Below are 16,820 nucleotides of genomic sequence, written 5' to 3'. Positions count from 1 at the left end.
GAAGGGGCGGCGCGGCGGGGGCGCGGGTCGTGCGCTCCGCCCGGTGCCGCTCGGTGCCCCCCGGTGCCGCCCGGTGCCGCTCCGCCGGCCCGGCCCAGCCCCGCAGCCGCCCCCATGGCGCTGGAACAGGCGCAGGGCGACGGCCCCGACCCGCCGCGTCTCTGCGAGCCCGGCCCCGCCGCGCTGCCCGGCAGGTAACGGGGGGGCCGGCGGGGCGGCAGCGGCACCGGGATGGGGCGGGGATGGAGCGAAGATGGGGCCGGGATGGAGCGGGGATGGAGCGAAGATGGGGCCGGGATGGAGCGAAGATGGGGCCGGGATGGAGCGGGGATGGAGCGAAGATGGGGCCGGGATGGAGCCGGGACGCGGCCGCGGCGCAGCGCTGAGCCATGTCCCCGTTCCGCAGCGGGAGCCCGCTCTCCGCCCCGGAGAGCCCCAGCGAGCCCGGGCCCGGCGGGGACGCGGAGCCCGCGGCCGCCCCCGGCTCCGGCGGCGATGCGGAGCCCGGGCCCGGCGGCGCGGAGGCCGCGGGGCAGAGCGGAGCGGCGGCCGAGGAGCCCGACGAGGAGGCGGCCCCGGCCAGGCCGTCGCAGAACATCGCGGTGCAGGTGGGTGCAGCTCCCGGGGCTCCGCGGTGCCCGTGGGTGCAGCTCCCGGGGCTCCGGGGTTGTGCTGTGCGGGGCCAGGGCTCTGCAAGGCTCCTGTGGAACCCAGAGGACAAAGAACTGAATAATCCGTGACTGAAGGGCAAAACACATCTGTACCGCTGCTGTGTGCCCGGTCCTCTGCTTGAATTTTAATTAATCTTTAATTAAAATTTGACCCTGGTGAGGCCACATCTGGAGTGCTGTGTTCAGGTCTGGGCTGCTCAGTACAAGAAAGAGAAGGAGCTATTGAAGAAGGATGCAGTGGAAGCTGTGAAGATGATGAGGGGTTTGGAGCATCTCTCTAATAAGGAGAGGCTGCAGGAGCTGGGCCTGGTTGGGCTAGATAAGTCTGAGAGAGGATCCCATTAATGCATATAAATATCTCCAAGGAGTGTCAGGGGAGGGTGCCAGCTTGTTTTTATTGATGCGCAGCTATAGGATGAGGAACAATAGCCATAAACTAAAATATGTTTCATCACAATATGACAGAGAACTCCTTTCTGTGGAGGGTGGCAGAACACTGGAACAGGTGCCCAGGGAGGGCTTGGAGTCCCTCCCTGGTCACTGCAGGGGCTGAGCTCAGTCATCTCCCTTCACAGACCGACTTCAAGGCAGCTGATGCAGACGTGAACACGGACCAGGACATCGAGAAGAACCTGGTGGGTATCAAAGCCCTGTGCTCAGGCTCTGCTGCTCACACTCCCAGCCGCACGAGCTGGAGCTGTTCTTCCCACTTTATTCCTGTCAAAATAGAATCACAGAATCATTGCAGTTGGAAAAGACCAAGACCATCAAATGTCAGCCTTGAAGTCTGTTACAGGCTGTCCTTGTCTCAGAGGAGTTGTGCTCTCCACTGCAGGACAAGATGATGTCTGAGAGGGCCTTGCTGAAGGAGCGTTACCAGGAGGTGTTGGACAAACAGAGGCAGGTGGAGAATCAGCTGCAGGTCCAGCTTAAGCAGCTCCAGCAGCGGAGGGAAGAGGAGATGAAAAACCACCAGGTATTTGGTGAAGGACTTTTTTTGTTTAACCCGCCTTGTAATTAATTTTAAAGTCATTATGAAGAGGCAGGAGAACCTGCAGTCCAGAGCATCAGTCTCCTGAGTTTCCTCATAACAACCAATTTTATCTTGACTCAGTCTGCTAAAAATAAAGAGTTTGCTGTGTAATCTCATTAATCAATTAATCAAAAAAAAAAAAAAGTATTTTAAATCAAAACCATTACTTGGTAATTTTGCTCTGTATCTGTGTGATGCTTCTCTTACTCCAGGAGATCCTGAAAGCCATTCAGGATGTTACGATCAAGCGAGAAGAGACTAAGAAAAAGATGGAGAAAGAAAAGAAAGAATTCCTGCAGAAAGAGCAGGATCTCAAAGCTGAAATTGAGAAACTCTGTGAGAAAGGCAGAAGGTATTTGTACAGAAAAGAAATCTTCTTTTTGGGGAAGAAGACCTTGCTTAACTGTGATATAAGCCTGATGGAGCAAAGAGCTTTAAACTTTTAGGAAGCAGCGAGTATTTAGGTCAGACCTGTACGTGGATGAATTTAGGATAGGCCCTATATTTGAATTGGCATTTTTATGGAGCCATTCTGTTATGTCATAGAGGTCTGGTTTTTATTCTGAGGGCTCGGTGATGTTTTTGGGTAAAACAACTCCAGTGATGGCTCCGAGTGCTCAGCCCTTTTCCCCCAAGTGCTGGTGGCAGAGCACGTGCTGGGGGAGCAGCTCAGCTGCCTGCAGCCAGCCTGGTTCTGTGCCACAGCCTTTGTGCAGTGCCGTGAGACAGCAGGATTTGTGCTCCAGAGGCTGCTGTTGGTGGCTGTTTTCCCACACACATTGCAGGGAGCCATCCCCAGCCTGTGGTGTGGGGTTGGGCCTGGGGATGCTTGGATGTGGGCCCTGCTCCCTTGGGATTCCAGCTGTGCTGTCCCTTTTCTCCCGTGCAGGTTGCTCAAGGAGCAGGAGGAGAAGGAAAACAAGATTGCCTCTCTGATTGCAGAGCAGTCTGATGAGAAGTAAGGCTCTTATCCCTCACCTGATTAGTGCTGCCCAGAGCACTGTTCCTTCCTGTCATTCTGCCTCAGAGTGAATCCAGTGCTTTGGTTGGGACAGAGGAGAGACAATGAGCCAGCACTGCTGGCCAGTTACGTGCCCTAGAGGTTTTATCTCCTCTTTCAGCATCAGGGCTCTGGATTAAATCTTCCTTGATCCCAGTCACAAGCAGACTCCTGGATACTTGTGACATAAAGATCCCACAAGATTAGAGTTTGGGCTTGGTGGATTGACTCCCCTTGTAACTGCTACTTCTGACTGAGCTTCGACTCCCCAGGATTAGGGCAGACTGATTTCCCTGTCCGTTCCCCACAGCTGTCCAGCTACACTAAGCTCTGGGTATTTAAAGCTGGGCAGGGATGCTCCAGGTGTTCCCAAAGCACGGGTGGAAATGCCCAGCTTTAAACTTCTCCAGGATCAGAACAGCACAGCTGCTCAGATTGATTCCTGGTACAGATCTTCCCTGGGGCTGGACTGAATTTTGCTGAGGGGAATTCCCCTCGTTTGGCCCAGCATCTTTGCACGCTGCTTGTTTGTGTGCTCTGGAACAGCTCGCTGCTGGGACAGTGACTCACACAGCCCAGGGAGCTGGGGCTGCTGTCACGGCCTGGAGACTGCTGATCTTCCATGTCCCAGCCATCCAGAGCTCCTGGGATCCATCCCCTGGGGCCATTCCAGTGCCTGAGCCTAAGGGGGCTCATTCTGCTCTGCTCTGTTCTGTTCTGTTCTGTTCTGTTCTGTGTGCAGGCAGCTGTGGGAGATGGAGCTGGACAAGCTGAAGAACCAGCACAATGAAATCAACAGGAACATTCTTGAGGAGACAGAGCGGGCCTGGAAAGCAGAGGTGAGCAGGTGACTCCTTCCCTGCAGGGTGGTTGGTTTGAGGTTCTAGCTGGGTAATGGGCAGTGCTGTGAAATTAGGAGCAAGGCCAAGTCTCACTCTGTGGGATAAGAGGAGAGATGAACACGTGTCAGTGCAGGGAGCGTTAGCAGGGAGCCGTGCCCAGTGCCTGGGCTGGCAGCAAGAAATGGGAGTACAAAAACAGCCTCTGTCCGTAGATCCTGTCCCTGGAGAGCCGGAAGGAGCTGCTGGTGTTGAAACTAGAAGAAGCAGAAAAAGAAGCAGAGCTACACCTCACCTACCTCAAGTAAGTCTGTGTCAGAAGTGGCAGGGAGGGTCACTCAGGTGTCCCTGTGTCCCATCTCCTCTTCCTCTGCTTACGTTGGAGGTTGGACTGGAATAGTTCAGGATTTCCTGTGCTTTTCTTACTGGATCAGTGTGATTCAACAATGTCCCACAGCAAGGGCATGTGGGCTGTGCTTGTCCCCTGTCACTGTTCACCAGCCAGTGCTGCTGGCTGTGGTGTCCCTGTGTCCCCCAGGTCAGCCCCTCTCCCTTGTGGGGTGCCCCACCTGGGGGTGAGCCCTTCCCACCCCTCTGGAGGAGGGGAAGCCAGGAGGGTGTGGGGGTTGCTGTTCCCACTTTGCAGCCAGTGAGAGCACAGTTGCAAGTGGGAAAGTTCAGCTGTGCTTGCAGGTCTGCGCCGCCCACGCTGGAGACCATGAGGCCAAAGCAGGAGTGGGAGATGAGGCTGAACAGGATACGTATGACCAAGCAAAGCGTCCGAGTAAGTTCCTGCTGAGCTCTCCCAGCCTGGCAGTGAGCAGTTCCTCACACACACAGTGAGCAGCCCTTCACATACACAGTGCTCCTCCCTTCAGCTCCTCTCCATTCCTTGTGGAGCCAAACAGTGCCACTTTAGGGCCTGCCACCGCCTGCCTTAGAATGCCCAAACTTGCTTAGGTTTGATAAACGTGCCTGTTTTCTTTCCTCTCTGCCAGGATCAGTTCAATGACCACATCCAGATGGTGAGGAATGGCACAAAGCTGAGCAGCCTCCCCCAGATCCCGACACCGACGCTGCCTCCTCCACCTTCAGAAGTGAGTGCCTCTCCAGCCCCACAGGATGGTGCTGCCAGGCCCTGGCACAGCCTGCCTGGTGCTGGGCATGTGTGGATGGCCCATTCCCTGTCTGGGCTTACTAGAGAGGAGGGGAAGGGTCTCCTTCCCTTTCCAGCCGCCAGTGCCTGCAGTTCCCACCTCGCTGCCTGCAGAGGAGGGCACTCAGCTCTGCTTCCAGGTGCTCTTGCTCTAACCAGCCTTTCCCTCTTGCCCTACTTTTCTTTCTCAGACAGATTTCATGCTGACGGCATTCCAGCCCAACCCATCCCTGACCCCCCGGCTCCCCTTCCCCATCGGGCCCGTCCCCGTCCCCATGGTCATGCCCAGTGCCGATCCCCGGGCTCTGTCCTTCCCTCTGCTGAACCCCGCCATGTCCAGGCCCAACCAGCCCTCCCCACCCCTGCCTGCCTCCCAGGGCAGGAGCAGCCCGGTGGTGGCGTCGCTGCTGGGCACTCACAGCCCCCACATGGCCCCCGCTGCCCCCATCCCTCCTCCGCCCGGCCTGGGCGGCGCCCCCGAGTTCCCCCGGGCCCAGCCGGCCGACAAGCTGGAGAAGCTGCTGGAGAAGCTGCTCACTCGCTTCCCTCAGTGCAACAAGTAAGGGTCTGCTGGTGGTTTGGGGAGGGCAGGGGCTTGTGAGGGCACTGGGAGCTGGGATCAGGGCAAGGGGGGCTCCTGGTGTTGCGGGAAGGGAGGCTGGCAGAGGTGGTGGTCTCCAGCAGGTTTGCTGTAGTGCTGGGGATCGCTGGGAGCTTTGCAGGATGGCAGGGATATCTGGGCACGGCCCCCTCAGCCTGGCTCTGGGGGTTCCCTGCGCTATCCCCAGTGGTTTGGGGAGAGAAGCTCCTCAGCACGTGGCCCACCTCACTGGAGGTGGAGGGGAAGCACCCGGATTCCCGCAGGCAGCAGTGGCTGAGGGATCCCCGTGTGTGAGCACCGGGAGCTCTTAGCAGGCTGCTGTCCATGCAGGGCCCAGCTGACCAACATCCTGCAGCAGATCAAGACTGCCCGGAGGACCATGGCCGGCCTGACCATGGAGGAGCTGAACCAGCTGGTGGCAGCCAAGCTGGCAGAGCAGCAGGAGCGGGCAGCGGCCGGTGCTCAGGTGGGACAGCCTGGGGGCTGCTGCAAGGGGGCCTGGGGAGCAGGAGAGCTGGCTGGGGAGCAGGGAGAGCTGCCTGGGGAGCAGGGAGAGCTGGCTGGGGAGCAGGAGAGCTGGCTGGGGAGCAGGGAGAGCTGCCTGGGGAGCAGGAGAGCTGCCCCTGCTCCCTAGCTCCCCACAGAGCTCGGGCTGTGCGTCAGGGCTGTCCCCTGGGCTCCCTGTCCTGCTGACTGCAGCGTAACCAGGGAACAGTTTTCCCTGGGGTGACTCCTCTGTCCTTTCCTCCCGGGCTGTTCTGACGTGCCTCCTCGGCCTCGCTGCAGCCTCTGGGCCGGATCAGAGCCCCCATGTTCTCTGCTCCCCTGCCTCAGATCAGCACGCCCATGTTCCTGCCCCCGGCCCAGGTCGCCTACCCAGGAACGGCGTCGCACGTAAGGCTGCTTGTCTTCCCTGGGGAGGGGGGAGCCTGCCTGGGCTGTCCTGAAGGGATGGGATGAGCCCCTGGAGCTGGGAGCTCTCTCCTCACACGGCTACCTGGGCTGCCGAGGTGAAGGGGGGAGGATTGGGGGCACAGATCCTTTGGGTTTCACACTGGAACAGAGGGACACCAGACATGATGGGTGTGATGGCTGTGGGCAGAGGGAACTGAACACCCTGTGGCCTTGGGCTGCAGCTGAATCCGTGGTCAGAGCTGTGTGTCTGACTTCCCTGCCTCCTTCTTTCTTTCCCTCACTGCCCCTCCCAGACCCCAGCTGCCTGTAAGCTGTGTCTGATGTGCCAGAAGCTCGTGCAGCCCGGTGACCTTCACCCCATGGCCTGCTCACACGTGCTGCACAAGGAGGTGAGTGTGTTCTGCTGCTCAGAGCCTCCTCCTGGTCCTTCCAGGTGACCCTTCCCCAGTCCTTGTTGTCCTGACACCTTGCCAGGAGAAGGGTACAATCAATAAACAGCTTCCCTGCATCCTGTCATCCCATCCTTTACTCTTGGCTGGGCCACCCTGCATGGCCAGTGGGTGGTGGCTTTAGGAACAGGCTGCCCTTGTGTCCCTGAGCCTGTGCTGTGTCCGTGAGGGTTGGATGCTGGAGCAAAGCAGTCTGGAAGGATCTGGAACACAGGATGAGGGGAGAGCTGCCACTGCTGCCCAGGTGTCTGGGTGGGGATGCCAGAGAGGAGCTCTTGGCAAGAGGAGGAGACTTTCCTGTCCCATGGGTCTGGCAGTGGGTCACCTGTGTGGGCAGCCCCAAATCCCAACAGCTCTGGGACCTCCAGCCCAAGGAAATGGAAACTCCTGTTGAGGAGGGCCTGATGGTCCTGCAGGGGTGACAAGGGCTCCTTCCTTAGGGTGACCTTGTGTTGGAGGCCGCAGAAGCAAAGGAAACCAGCCCTGAAGCGAGTGCTTTGGACAATGATGGCACCTCTGGGTTGGCCCAGTGGCTCTTGACTAATTCTCTCTCTTCCAGTGCATCAAATTCTGGGCCCAGACCAACACGAATGACACTTGCCCCTTTTGCCCAAGCCTCAAATGACGGCTGCTGGGACAACGTGGGCCCCTGGGAGGAGTTGCTGTGAATAGACAGGATCAGTTCTAAGATTTCTACAGTTCTATATTTATACGATCATGTATACATATGTACATTTTTATTATATAGGTAATGTGTGTATAGAAAGTCTGTAAACATACAGATTCATAAATAAAGTGTGTATATTATGCAGTGATCTGCTGCAGCTCCTCATTTCTTACTCTGCAGCCTTGCTGGCTTCTTCCAAATGAGGGTCAGCGTTCCCTGCTTGCTGGGAACCACCTCTTCCCACTTGGCTCGCATCAGCTCCTTTCCTAGGGCCATTCCTCATGACCTGCTGCCTCACCACCCCCAATCCCTGCCACTCCTCCCCTGCTTTTTCCCCTCCTGCCAGCGAACGAGTTGCGGACGAAGAGCCGATTTTTTTGTGGTCATTTATTTTAATGTCATAATAATTTACCGTGTTAACATTCATTGTTCTTACATAGACACTGGGTTACAGAGTACTGGAGCCTCCAGCGACAGCCCGTGGTCCCATCCTGTCCCATCCCATCCCTGCTGTCCCCGGGCCCGGGGAGGGAGCGGAGGGACGCGGCTGCGCTGCAGCTCGGGATAAACCAACCTGTCAAAATTCCTGCGTTCCCCCTCCTGTCCTTCCTCCTAAAGCTCGGGCTGGCTCACCAGCCCTTTCTCCATGGATCTCGGTGGGATTGCGAGGTGCTCAGCACCGCTGAAAATCTTGCAATGACTCTCTAAAAATCCCCTCCGTTTCCTGTCAGTCTGTGGTAGGAACTGGGCACCGCTGGCAGCCCCCGGTGCCCACCTGCTGCAGAACTGGGCACTGCTGGCAGCCCCCGGTGCCCACCTGCTGCAGAACTGGGCACTGCTGGCAGCCCCCGGTGCCCACCTGCTGCAGAACTGGGCACTGCTGGCAGCCCCCGGTGCCCACCTGCTGCAGAACTGGGCACTGCTGGCAGCCCCCGGTGCCCACCTGCTGCAGAACTGGGCACTGCTGGCAGCCCCTGTGCCCCGAGGGCAGGGCAGCCCCCGGTGCCCACCCGGCTCCTCCGGCGCGCGCGCTCGGGGTGTGTTTTAAGGCAGTAGTCCACAACAGAGTCTCTGGGGTCCTGGGGGTCCTGGGCAGGCACGAGGGTGGGGGGAGAGCGTTGTCCTCTTGCAGGGTGTGGCTGGCTGGGGTTTGGAGCGAGGCTGGGGCCGGGGGGCTCTGTGTGAGCAGGGGCAGTGTGGGGGCTGTTGTGGCAGTGCCCCGTGCAGGGCTGGCTGGTTTCCTACTCTGCCTGTGTTTCCTGGCTGCCTCGCTGCCTTCCCAGAGAAACGTTTGGCTGCAGGGTTTAATTAACAAGCTCTGTGCTCGGTGATTGCTGTGGGTGCTCAGTCTGTCCCTGCCTGACCCGGTGGCTCCGTGGGCAGCTGCCAGCTCGGCCCTGGCACTGCAGGTATCCCCTCTTTGTTCATGGAGGAGTGATGCCTTTCAATTGTGGAATCTCTGTGTCTGGGCTCTTTCCTATCCAGGCTGGAGGCAGAGAAGCAAGGGAATACGGCACTACCACTGCCTGCAGGGTCACAGGTGTCTGCTCTGGGGAAGGGACGGTGACCCTGCAGCACGGGGAGGAGGGGTTGTCCTCACACACCGAAAATCCTCTCTGAGGACAGAGGTGCCTTCTGTGCTCAGGGTCCTTTGGGCTTGTGAGCCCCCGCTCTGCGTGCTCCAGCCCTGCAGCCCCTCCTCGAGCCACCACCATGTGCTCCCACCACACACACACACACAGCTGCAGTGTGAGCCCCGGCCCTGCGTGCTGCCCACAGAGGCCGAGGGCTGAGCAGAAGGCTAAAAAGATTTAAAAAAACCCCAAAACAAAACAGGACCGACCCCTAACGTTGGAACAGTGGCTTTCAGGGCTAGAATTAAAAATAGAGATATATGGATATACTGTACAGGTGAGAGGCGGCCGTGCTCTGTACACGTGGGACCGGCTCTGTACACGCTCTCAACGCGCAGCTGCGCTACCAGTGACACGCTTTGTAAAAAAAAAAGAAAATAAATACAACCATGTGTTTACAAAACAATAAATGCTGCAGTTCCCGCAGCTGCCGCCTGTCCCCGGGATGCCAGGGTGTCTCACAGCCAGGCCTGGACGTGTGGAGTGAGCAGGGAGGAGCTGCTGTGCCGTGGGATGTGCTGGCGGTGAGCTGGGGGGGCTGCAGGGGGGGCCCAGGCTCCCCTATGGCTTTCGAAGGGCTGGGTGGGCTGGGGAGCAGCCCCTGCCAGGGCTGGGAACTTCACTCCTGGCACTGGCTTCTGCATGGCAGCCACTGCTCATGCTGGATGCCAGGGCAGGGAGTTTCCCATCCCGTGTGATGTGGGGAGAGGATGGGTGCCTGCTCCTGCCTGTCCCAGGAGAGGATGGGTGCCCGCTCCTGCCTGTCCCAGGAAGGTGCAGGGAGTCCTGGGGCTGGCAGCAGCGGCAGCACAGCTTGGGAAGGCAGGAAAACGCAGGGGAAATGTGAGAGTGAGCCGTGTAGGGGCAGCAGGGCAGGAGGGAAAGCCCTGTCTGGGCAGCCCAGGCTGGCCCTGCAGGGCTGTCTCTGAAAAGCCCGAGGCTAGATGGCTCCAGGATGATCCCTGGAGTCTGGCTCAGTGCAGGGAGTCACAGGGGAGGCACAGCTGCAGCACAGCTCCCTACAAGAGAGCCTGGGCTGGCAGCTTCCCAGTGGGGTGAGCTGGAAAGGGACGCGCCGGGATGGATGGGGACAGGCAGGGGATGGCTCATCAGCGTTACTCCATCAAGCCAGGCAAGGCTGGGTGGGAGAGCTTGGTCCTGTCCTGGTGCTGGAGCAGAGAAGCTGCCCTCAACTCCCAGGATGGGGTTGCTGAGCTCTCCCACTGCCCAGTGCCACGCTCCTGCTGCAGCTCCCAGACAAATGGAGCCCGGGCTGGGGCTCCCCTGGCTGCTGGCCCTGATGGACACCGAGTCCCCAGGGTGTGAGAGCTCCCCACACTCCACCACACCGCAGGAGCGAGGCCCCTGCCCTGCTGCCTCACCTGCTGCCCCGGGGCTGTGCCCATGCTCTGCCGTCACTTCAGCAGGGAGATGTCGTCAGCAAAGTCGTCGTGGTCCCGCCGCAGGCAGCGGAAGCAGCGCCACTGGAACACCATGAGGCACAGGGGCAGCATGAAGAGGGCGCAGATGGCCGCCATGACGTAGGCGATGGTCATCAGCGTGGACTCGTCCGTCTGAGGGATGTTGTAGCCGCAGTCCTCCATGTTGGAGTGCAGGTGGGGCCCGTCCACCGCCGCCGTCCGGAACTCGTCGTGCACTGTGGGAAGGGGAGGCAGGGTCTGGTCTCTGCACACCTGTGACCATGTTCACAGGGGTCCGAGGGTGAGGGAAGAGATGAGGATCTGACTCCATGTTTCAGAGGGCTTGATTTATTATTTTATGATATATACTAATATTATATATATATATATATATAAATATTATATATATATAATATAATATTGTTATATATTTTAATATTACAGTAAAACTATACTAAAAGAATAGAAGAAAGGATTTCATCAGAAGGCTAGCTAAGAATAACAAAAGAAAGAATGATAACAAAGGCTTCTGTCTCAGACAGAGACTCCGAGCCAGCTGGACTGTGATTGGCCATTAATTAGAAACAACCACATGAGCCCAATCCCAGATGCACCTGTTGCATTCCACAGCAGCAGATAACCATTGGTTACATTTTGTTCCTGAGGCCTCTCAGCTTCTCAGGAGGAAAAACCCTAAGGACAGGATTTTTCACAGAAGATGTCTGTGACACACACCCACTCCGCTCCATGCCCTCCCCGCGGGCCCAGCTCACCGTGGCAGGCGCTGACGGCGAAGCCGATGCGCTTGCGGGCGCGGTCAAACACCACGTAGAAACCCTCCATGATCACGGCGCCCATGACGGTGCCGGTGGAGGACTGGGAGATGGCAAACTTGTAGCAGTCGTCCTGAGAGGTGGCCACGTCCTCCACCGGGCGCAGGTATTGCTGCAGGGCGAGAGGAGCGCTCAGGGAAGGGGGCACGGGAGGCAGCTGTGTCCATCCAGCGTGGCCCTGCCTGCCCTGCTCTCTCCAGCCTGGGTCTGGCCAGCCCAGCACTCACCTGGGGCAGGATGGTGATCCGGAAGGACTGGTTGGTGGCCTCCCCCATCAGGTAGAGGGACAGGACCGGGAAGATGTGCCAGGGGGTGGTGCCCACCTGCCAGCAAACCAGCTGCTCCCCCAGCCAGAAGCCGTCTGGGAACTTCTCCGTCTACCAGAGGGAAAGGGAAGGTGAGCGGGGCCAAGCTGGGCAGGCAGCAGAGATGCCAGGCTGGTGAGGGGCAGCCACACTGCCCACAGCCCCTAGCCCATGTCTGTGGGGAAGGGATGGGCTCCACTGACCGAAGATGCTGTTTTGATGGATTTCACTGCAGCCTCAAACACCTTCTTTGGCAGCCTGAGGTTGGTGGTCCCGCTGTCCACAATGCTCTTGTCGTAGTTGTACTGGGGGGGCAGAAGAGGACGAGTGACCCAGGTGCAGGACCCCAGCCCACTCCCCTGACCAATGCTGGGTGCCTCCAGTGCCTGTGGGGCAGGTCCCACCACTGCCCACTCACCTCCTTGCAGTCCATGTTCAGGTCCTGCCCATTGACCTCCAGCTTGACGATGATGACCTCGTAATACCACTCCTTGCGGATGGGGGTGTACCAGATGTCACCCACGTACAGCGAGCGGTCGATGCCACCGATGATCTGCAGGGCAGACAGGATGGCGCTGCCACCACGCGCTGGCAGTGCCACAGAGGAACCCCCCAGCCACCTGTGGAGGGCTCACCATGCTGCCTCCCACCGAGGCCACGGCCTCTGTCTCGTTGGGAGAGAAGCCTGTCCCGCACAGCTGCAGGGAGAAGATGTTGGGCACCCGTGTCTGCTTCACCAGGGAGTCAAAGAAGGGCTCCAGGCTGTCGTCGGGCTGGTGGGAGGAGAAAGCAGAGGCAGGACAGGGATGTGTCAGTGCTGTCCCTTCTCCAGGAGCTCTCTGCACCCATGGGAGCTCCCCTCAGCAGCACTGCTGTGCCCCAGGGGACAAACAGGGACAAGGAAAAAGGCAACTGAAGCGTTTTGGTGCTGACATCCAGGACTGTCAGCCAAGACTCACCCGGGCAATCTCGGCATACGCCAGCCCCAGGATCCCTTCCCAGTTGGAGCCGTTGATGAAGAATTTGTCAGACTCCGTGATGGCAGCGATGTTGGCTCTGACAGTGACGTTGGGGCCGTGGGGGATGGTGACAAGGTCAGTGCCCAGCTCCCCTTCCCACTTGCCCTGGGTGTAGGGCACGTACACCCCCTTCCGCAGGTCACGGTAGGTGCTGGACCTGCAGCAAAGGGACGAGTCAGACCAGCAGGGTTTATGTGCACCCAGCCATTCCAGAGGCCAGGTCGTACCTGGCAGGGTCTGGCCAGACCTGCAGCAAGGGGAAGCAGTGTGCCTGAGAGGCTGTGCCCTGTGTGCCCCCAAAATACTCACAGCTGCCGCTGGTAGTATCTCCGGAGGAAGGGGTGTGGTGCAGCTCCCACAGCGAAGTTACTGCTCCCTGTGTCCACCAGGATATTCAGCTGGAGAAGGAAGAAAGACAGGAAGGCTCATGAGTGCAGTGGGACCCCCCTTTGTTGTGCCCGGAGAGAAGGAGGAGGTGGAGCAGGAGGCAGCGACATCGGGGAGTTGCACAAAGAGCAAACATCATCCTGCACTGTGCAAACAGAGCACGAGCTCCTCGCTCGGCCTCAGCCCCCAAATGCACAGGCAGGACTCAGGAGGCACTTGGCAGGTGTCTTGGGGCCGGAGAGCAGCAGCACAACACAGGGCGCACAGGCTCCCCCTGCCAGGAAAGCAGATTTGCTGGCACTGCTGGTGGGCAGCCCCCGTGGGTCCCTGTGCCCACTAATCACCACCCATATGCTGAGCCCTGCTCCTGATTCATTCCTGCCTGGGCAGGATTACCATGCTTGGCGAACATCCACTGGCAGGGCAGGAGTGGGCCAGCCTGACCCTGCCCTCAGCTGACCCTGCGGCCCTGGTGAGGAGAGAGGTGGGATGGCCGGGTGGGACAGCCCTGGTGGGACAGCCCAGGTGGGACTGGGGCTGTCTGAGCCTCCTGGCAGTGCTGGGCAGCAGAACTCGGGGTAAGCCCTGGCCCCAGACCCAGGAGCTGCTTCACAGCAGCACCCCGGGCAGCAGCTCCAGGGCTTTGGCCCCTAATCTGTGCAGTCAGAGGCAGAGGAAGGAGGTTAATGCGCTTGTGTTAATCGCAGCAGCACCGGCTGCAGCTGCCCAGTGCTCTCCCTGACAGGGGCTGGCATGTCCTGAGTGCCCCAGCTCCACCTCCCTGCCAAGGGGAACGTTTCAGGCCGTGGGTAAAGACCAGAGCAGCACGTTCAACCCCCCAGTACCCACCCTGGGTGGGTGCCAGCTCAGCACCCACGACACAGCCTGGCAACCCGGCACCTGCATTCCCAGGGCCGCTCCCAGCTCTGTGCCATTAGGGGCCACCTGCTCCACACAGCTCATCTGCAATCCCCAGGGCACCCAGAGGAGACTGGTTTCCCTGGAGAAGGACCTGCTGAGCTGACGCTGCAGGGAGAGAAGGCAGGGAGGGCTTTTAAACTCACAGGCTCCATCCTGCTGAAGGGGTCACGCACAGGACCCACGTGGAGAGGACCCAGATCCTTGAGACTCAGCCCAGCCATCCATTCAGGCCAGGACATGGCACGTGAACTGGGGAGGCCAAGACATGTGTGGCAGTCCCTGCATTGCCTGAAACCTGTCCCTGGAAGTGACAGCCCCTCCAGGCACCTCAGCAGCAGCACTGGCTCTGTGCCACACATGCCCCTAGAGCTGTGTGCTGCTCCTGGGGCACCAATCCTGTGCCATCTGTCCCAAAACACCAGCTCCTGCTGCTCGGCTCACCCCTCTCCCCTGTGTGTTTATGAATCAGCCCGTTCTGGGGAGCCAGGGAAACCAACATGCTTGGGCACATGGAATGTGTGAGCAATCAGCTGCTGACGGTGACTTGGCAGCACAGCACGGCTCAGAACCAAAATTAAAGCACAAGGGGATACAGAAACTTCCTTGTCAGCATCGGGAAGGTGAAAGGAAAGGTGAGGAGATGGATCACCATCTCCCTGCCTCGTGAGAGCCTTTGGGAAGGATGCACCCACCCCGGGGCAAGCAGGCTCCCAGTTTCCTGACTCTTTCATAGGAATCCTCTCATTCCATTGCAATGCCTGGAGGGATTCTGCTCCAGCACACACACACACACACACACACACACACACACACACACACACACACACAGAGAGGCACCACGGTTGCATTTGGAAGCAATCCAAGGCTGGGAGATGCTGCCCAAAGGGTGGCTGGCTCCGGAACGCGCGGGTGCCTGGAACAGGTGGTTCGCACGGAAATTATCTGGCAGCTGCGACACGTGGCAGGCAGGAGATGATGAAATCACATTTAAAACTAGATTTTAGAAATAATCTCCTCCCTTTATTTTTCCTCCTAAACACACCCTGCCAGGCAATATATCCCAGGCACACAGGGACAACACAACAGTGCTCCCAGAGATGCAATTTCCAAGGCAGTGGTATCGTTCCTCTGTCCACATCTTGCTCCCGTCGCTCTCTCCCACCACGCACGCAGAGCACAGCCAGCTTGTGGGGAAAGCCAGCCTTTATTTCAGAGCCTGTGTGGGTGCTGGCTGTTCTGGCAGCACCCAAAAAGTGACGGCAGGCATGAAGGAATGTGGCCCTGTGCTTGAAGGAACCTGGAGCCTTGATCACTGAGCTGGCCCCCTGGGCCAGACTTGTTGCTGGTGACAACAGGGATCAGGATGGGCACAAAAGGATTTAGCAGTGGGAACCTCCCCGATCTCATCCATAAAAGAGGGGAGGAGCTGGTTGTCCTGTGCTGTGTGACTGGCACCCGGCCCTCAGCATTCACCCTGTCCCCAGCAGGCAGGCACACGGTGCCACACGAGCTGGGCAGCATGTGAGGGATGCTGACAAAAAGATGGAGCAGGATCAGAGCCCGGTGACGCATCAACGCCTGCTCTGCCGGCTCCCTTTCCATCCCATTTTCCTGCACTTTGTCTCCCCACGCTGCCCCAACTCCTGCACAGCGAAAACCATCACGAGGTCCCCGGGAAAGCCGAGCTCGGGAGGATTTCTGGAGAATTTCCGCGGCCGGGAGCAGCAGGCAGAGCGAGGCAGCAGCTGCGCCCGGGGCTGTGCTGGGAGGAGCTGCCAAGCCCGGCTCGGCCGTGGGCTCCTCCGTGCCCGCATGTGCCCGCTCCAGGCGGGCACGGGGCTGCGCAGCCACATCCCACCCGCCTGCCGCCCACAGCCCGCGCAGCTCCAGCGGCATCCTCGGCTCGGGAGCGGGGAGGGAGGCACGGAGGGAGGAGGGATGGAGCGGGAAGGGAGGGATGGAGCGATGCAGCCGGGTTCGCCCGCACGTAGAGGCACACGCAGCACCGGCCACCGCGCCCGGAGTGCCCGGGCAGCCCCGGGAGCGCTGGGGTCACCTTCGGCGGGGCCCTGCGGCCAGTTTTAGCCGAAAGGCAGCAGGAAAAGCATCGCCGGAGCGATGAGAAGCAGGAATGCTGCCCGGGCCGTGCGGCGAGAGGCACGCGGAGCCATGGTGGCACCCGCAGCGCCTCTGCTCTGCGCCCCGCAGCCCCGCACCGGCCCGGAGGGGCACCCGCAGCCCCCGGGCTGCGGGGAATGCAGGGGATGGGGGAGATGCGGGGGATGCGAGAGATGCGGGGATCCCCTCCCACCTCACCTTCTGCGGGGGGCTGCCCACCGTCATCTCCACGTAGTAGCCCTGCCCGGACTTGCCCCGCAGGTTGTCGATCATGTCCACGAAGCTGCCGGCGCTGTCGGGCTCGGCGTCCAGCGGCGCCCGGCGCTGCCGGAGCCCCGACGGCGGGGCCGCGCCGCCCCGCAGCGGCAGCCGGATGCGCGGCGGGGCCGGGAGGGCGCGCAGGACGCCCAGCCACAGCAGCAGCCAGGGCCAGGCGGGCGCCATGGCCGCGGGGAGCCCTCGGGGGACGCGGTCAGCGGGCCCGCAGCGCCCCGCGCCTCGGCGGGGCGGCCGCGCCGGGGCGGGCGGGCGGCGCGGCGGCGGCGGGCATGGCGGCGCGCACGGACCCGCCCCGGAAAGCCCGCCCGCCGGCGGAAGCGCTCGCCGAGAGACCCGCCCCGGCCCTGCCCGGTGCCGCGGCCCTTGGCCGGTCCCCCTGCCCGTGCCCGTCCCGCTGCCCCGTCCCGCCCCGCCGGGACACACCGGGACACGCCGGGACGGACCGGGCCGCGCCGCGGGCGGTACCCACGCGTCGCCATGGCAACCGCAGCCCCCGGCGGCCCCGCCGCGGTGACGTCATGCATCCCGCCTCCCCGGCGGCCAATGGGGTGGCGCGCATCGCCCCGCCGGCC

General features: G+C 60.3%; 2 protein-coding genes across 2 annotated transcripts; one reads left to right on the top strand and one right to left on the bottom strand.

Annotated features, from left to right (window-relative positions):
• Positions 1-352: 352 nt before the first annotated feature.
• RNF214 (ring finger protein 214) lies at positions 353-7,479 on the top strand. Its single transcript, XM_066564300.1, is given in 15 exon segments — positions 353-402; positions 404-608; positions 1,247-1,306; positions 1,507-1,647; positions 1,917-2,056; positions 2,594-2,662; positions 3,447-3,543; positions 3,759-3,847; positions 4,237-4,327; positions 4,542-4,640; positions 4,891-5,258; positions 5,631-5,766; positions 6,087-6,194; positions 6,509-6,604; positions 7,224-7,479. Coding segments are annotated over 15 exon segments (1,815 nt in total). The 3' UTR covers positions 7,290-7,479.
• A 219-nt stretch (positions 7,480-7,698) lies between these two features.
• On the bottom strand, positions 7,699-16,413 carry BACE1 (beta-secretase 1). Its single transcript, XM_066564301.1, has 9 exons — positions 16,168-16,413; positions 12,853-12,941; positions 12,484-12,700; positions 12,160-12,297; positions 11,943-12,077; positions 11,728-11,829; positions 11,447-11,596; positions 11,160-11,331; positions 7,699-10,622 (listed from the first exon to the last, which is right to left on the bottom strand). The coding sequence occupies exons 1-9, from the start codon at positions 16,411-16,413 to the stop codon at positions 10,381-10,383; spliced, it is 1,491 nt and encodes a 496-aa protein (XP_066420398.1). The 3' UTR covers positions 7,699-10,380.
• Positions 16,414-16,820: the final 407 nt, after the last annotated feature.

Source organism: Molothrus aeneus, chromosome 22 (assembly GCF_037042795.1).
Source record: "Molothrus aeneus isolate 106 chromosome 22, BPBGC_Maene_1.0, whole genome shotgun sequence".
Taxonomy (NCBI): Eukaryota; Metazoa; Chordata; class Aves; order Passeriformes; family Icteridae; genus Molothrus; species Molothrus aeneus.
Note: the sequence above shows the minus strand (reverse complement) of the source record. Positions and strands in the feature narration are given on the sequence as shown.

Coding starts and splice junctions, on each gene's coding strand:
- BACE1 (XM_066564301.1), bottom strand. CDS start 16,413: ATGGCGCCCGCCTGGCCCTGGCTGCTGCTGTGGCTGGGCGTCCTGCGC. Junction 11,830..11,942: donor TGAACATGGACTGCAAGGAG/GTGAGTGGGCAG, acceptor CTGCCCCCCCAG/TACAACTACGACAAGAGCAT. Junction 10,623..11,159: donor CGCCGTCAGCGCCTGCCACG/GTGAGCTGGGCC, acceptor CCCTTCCCACAG/TGCACGACGAGTTCCGGACG.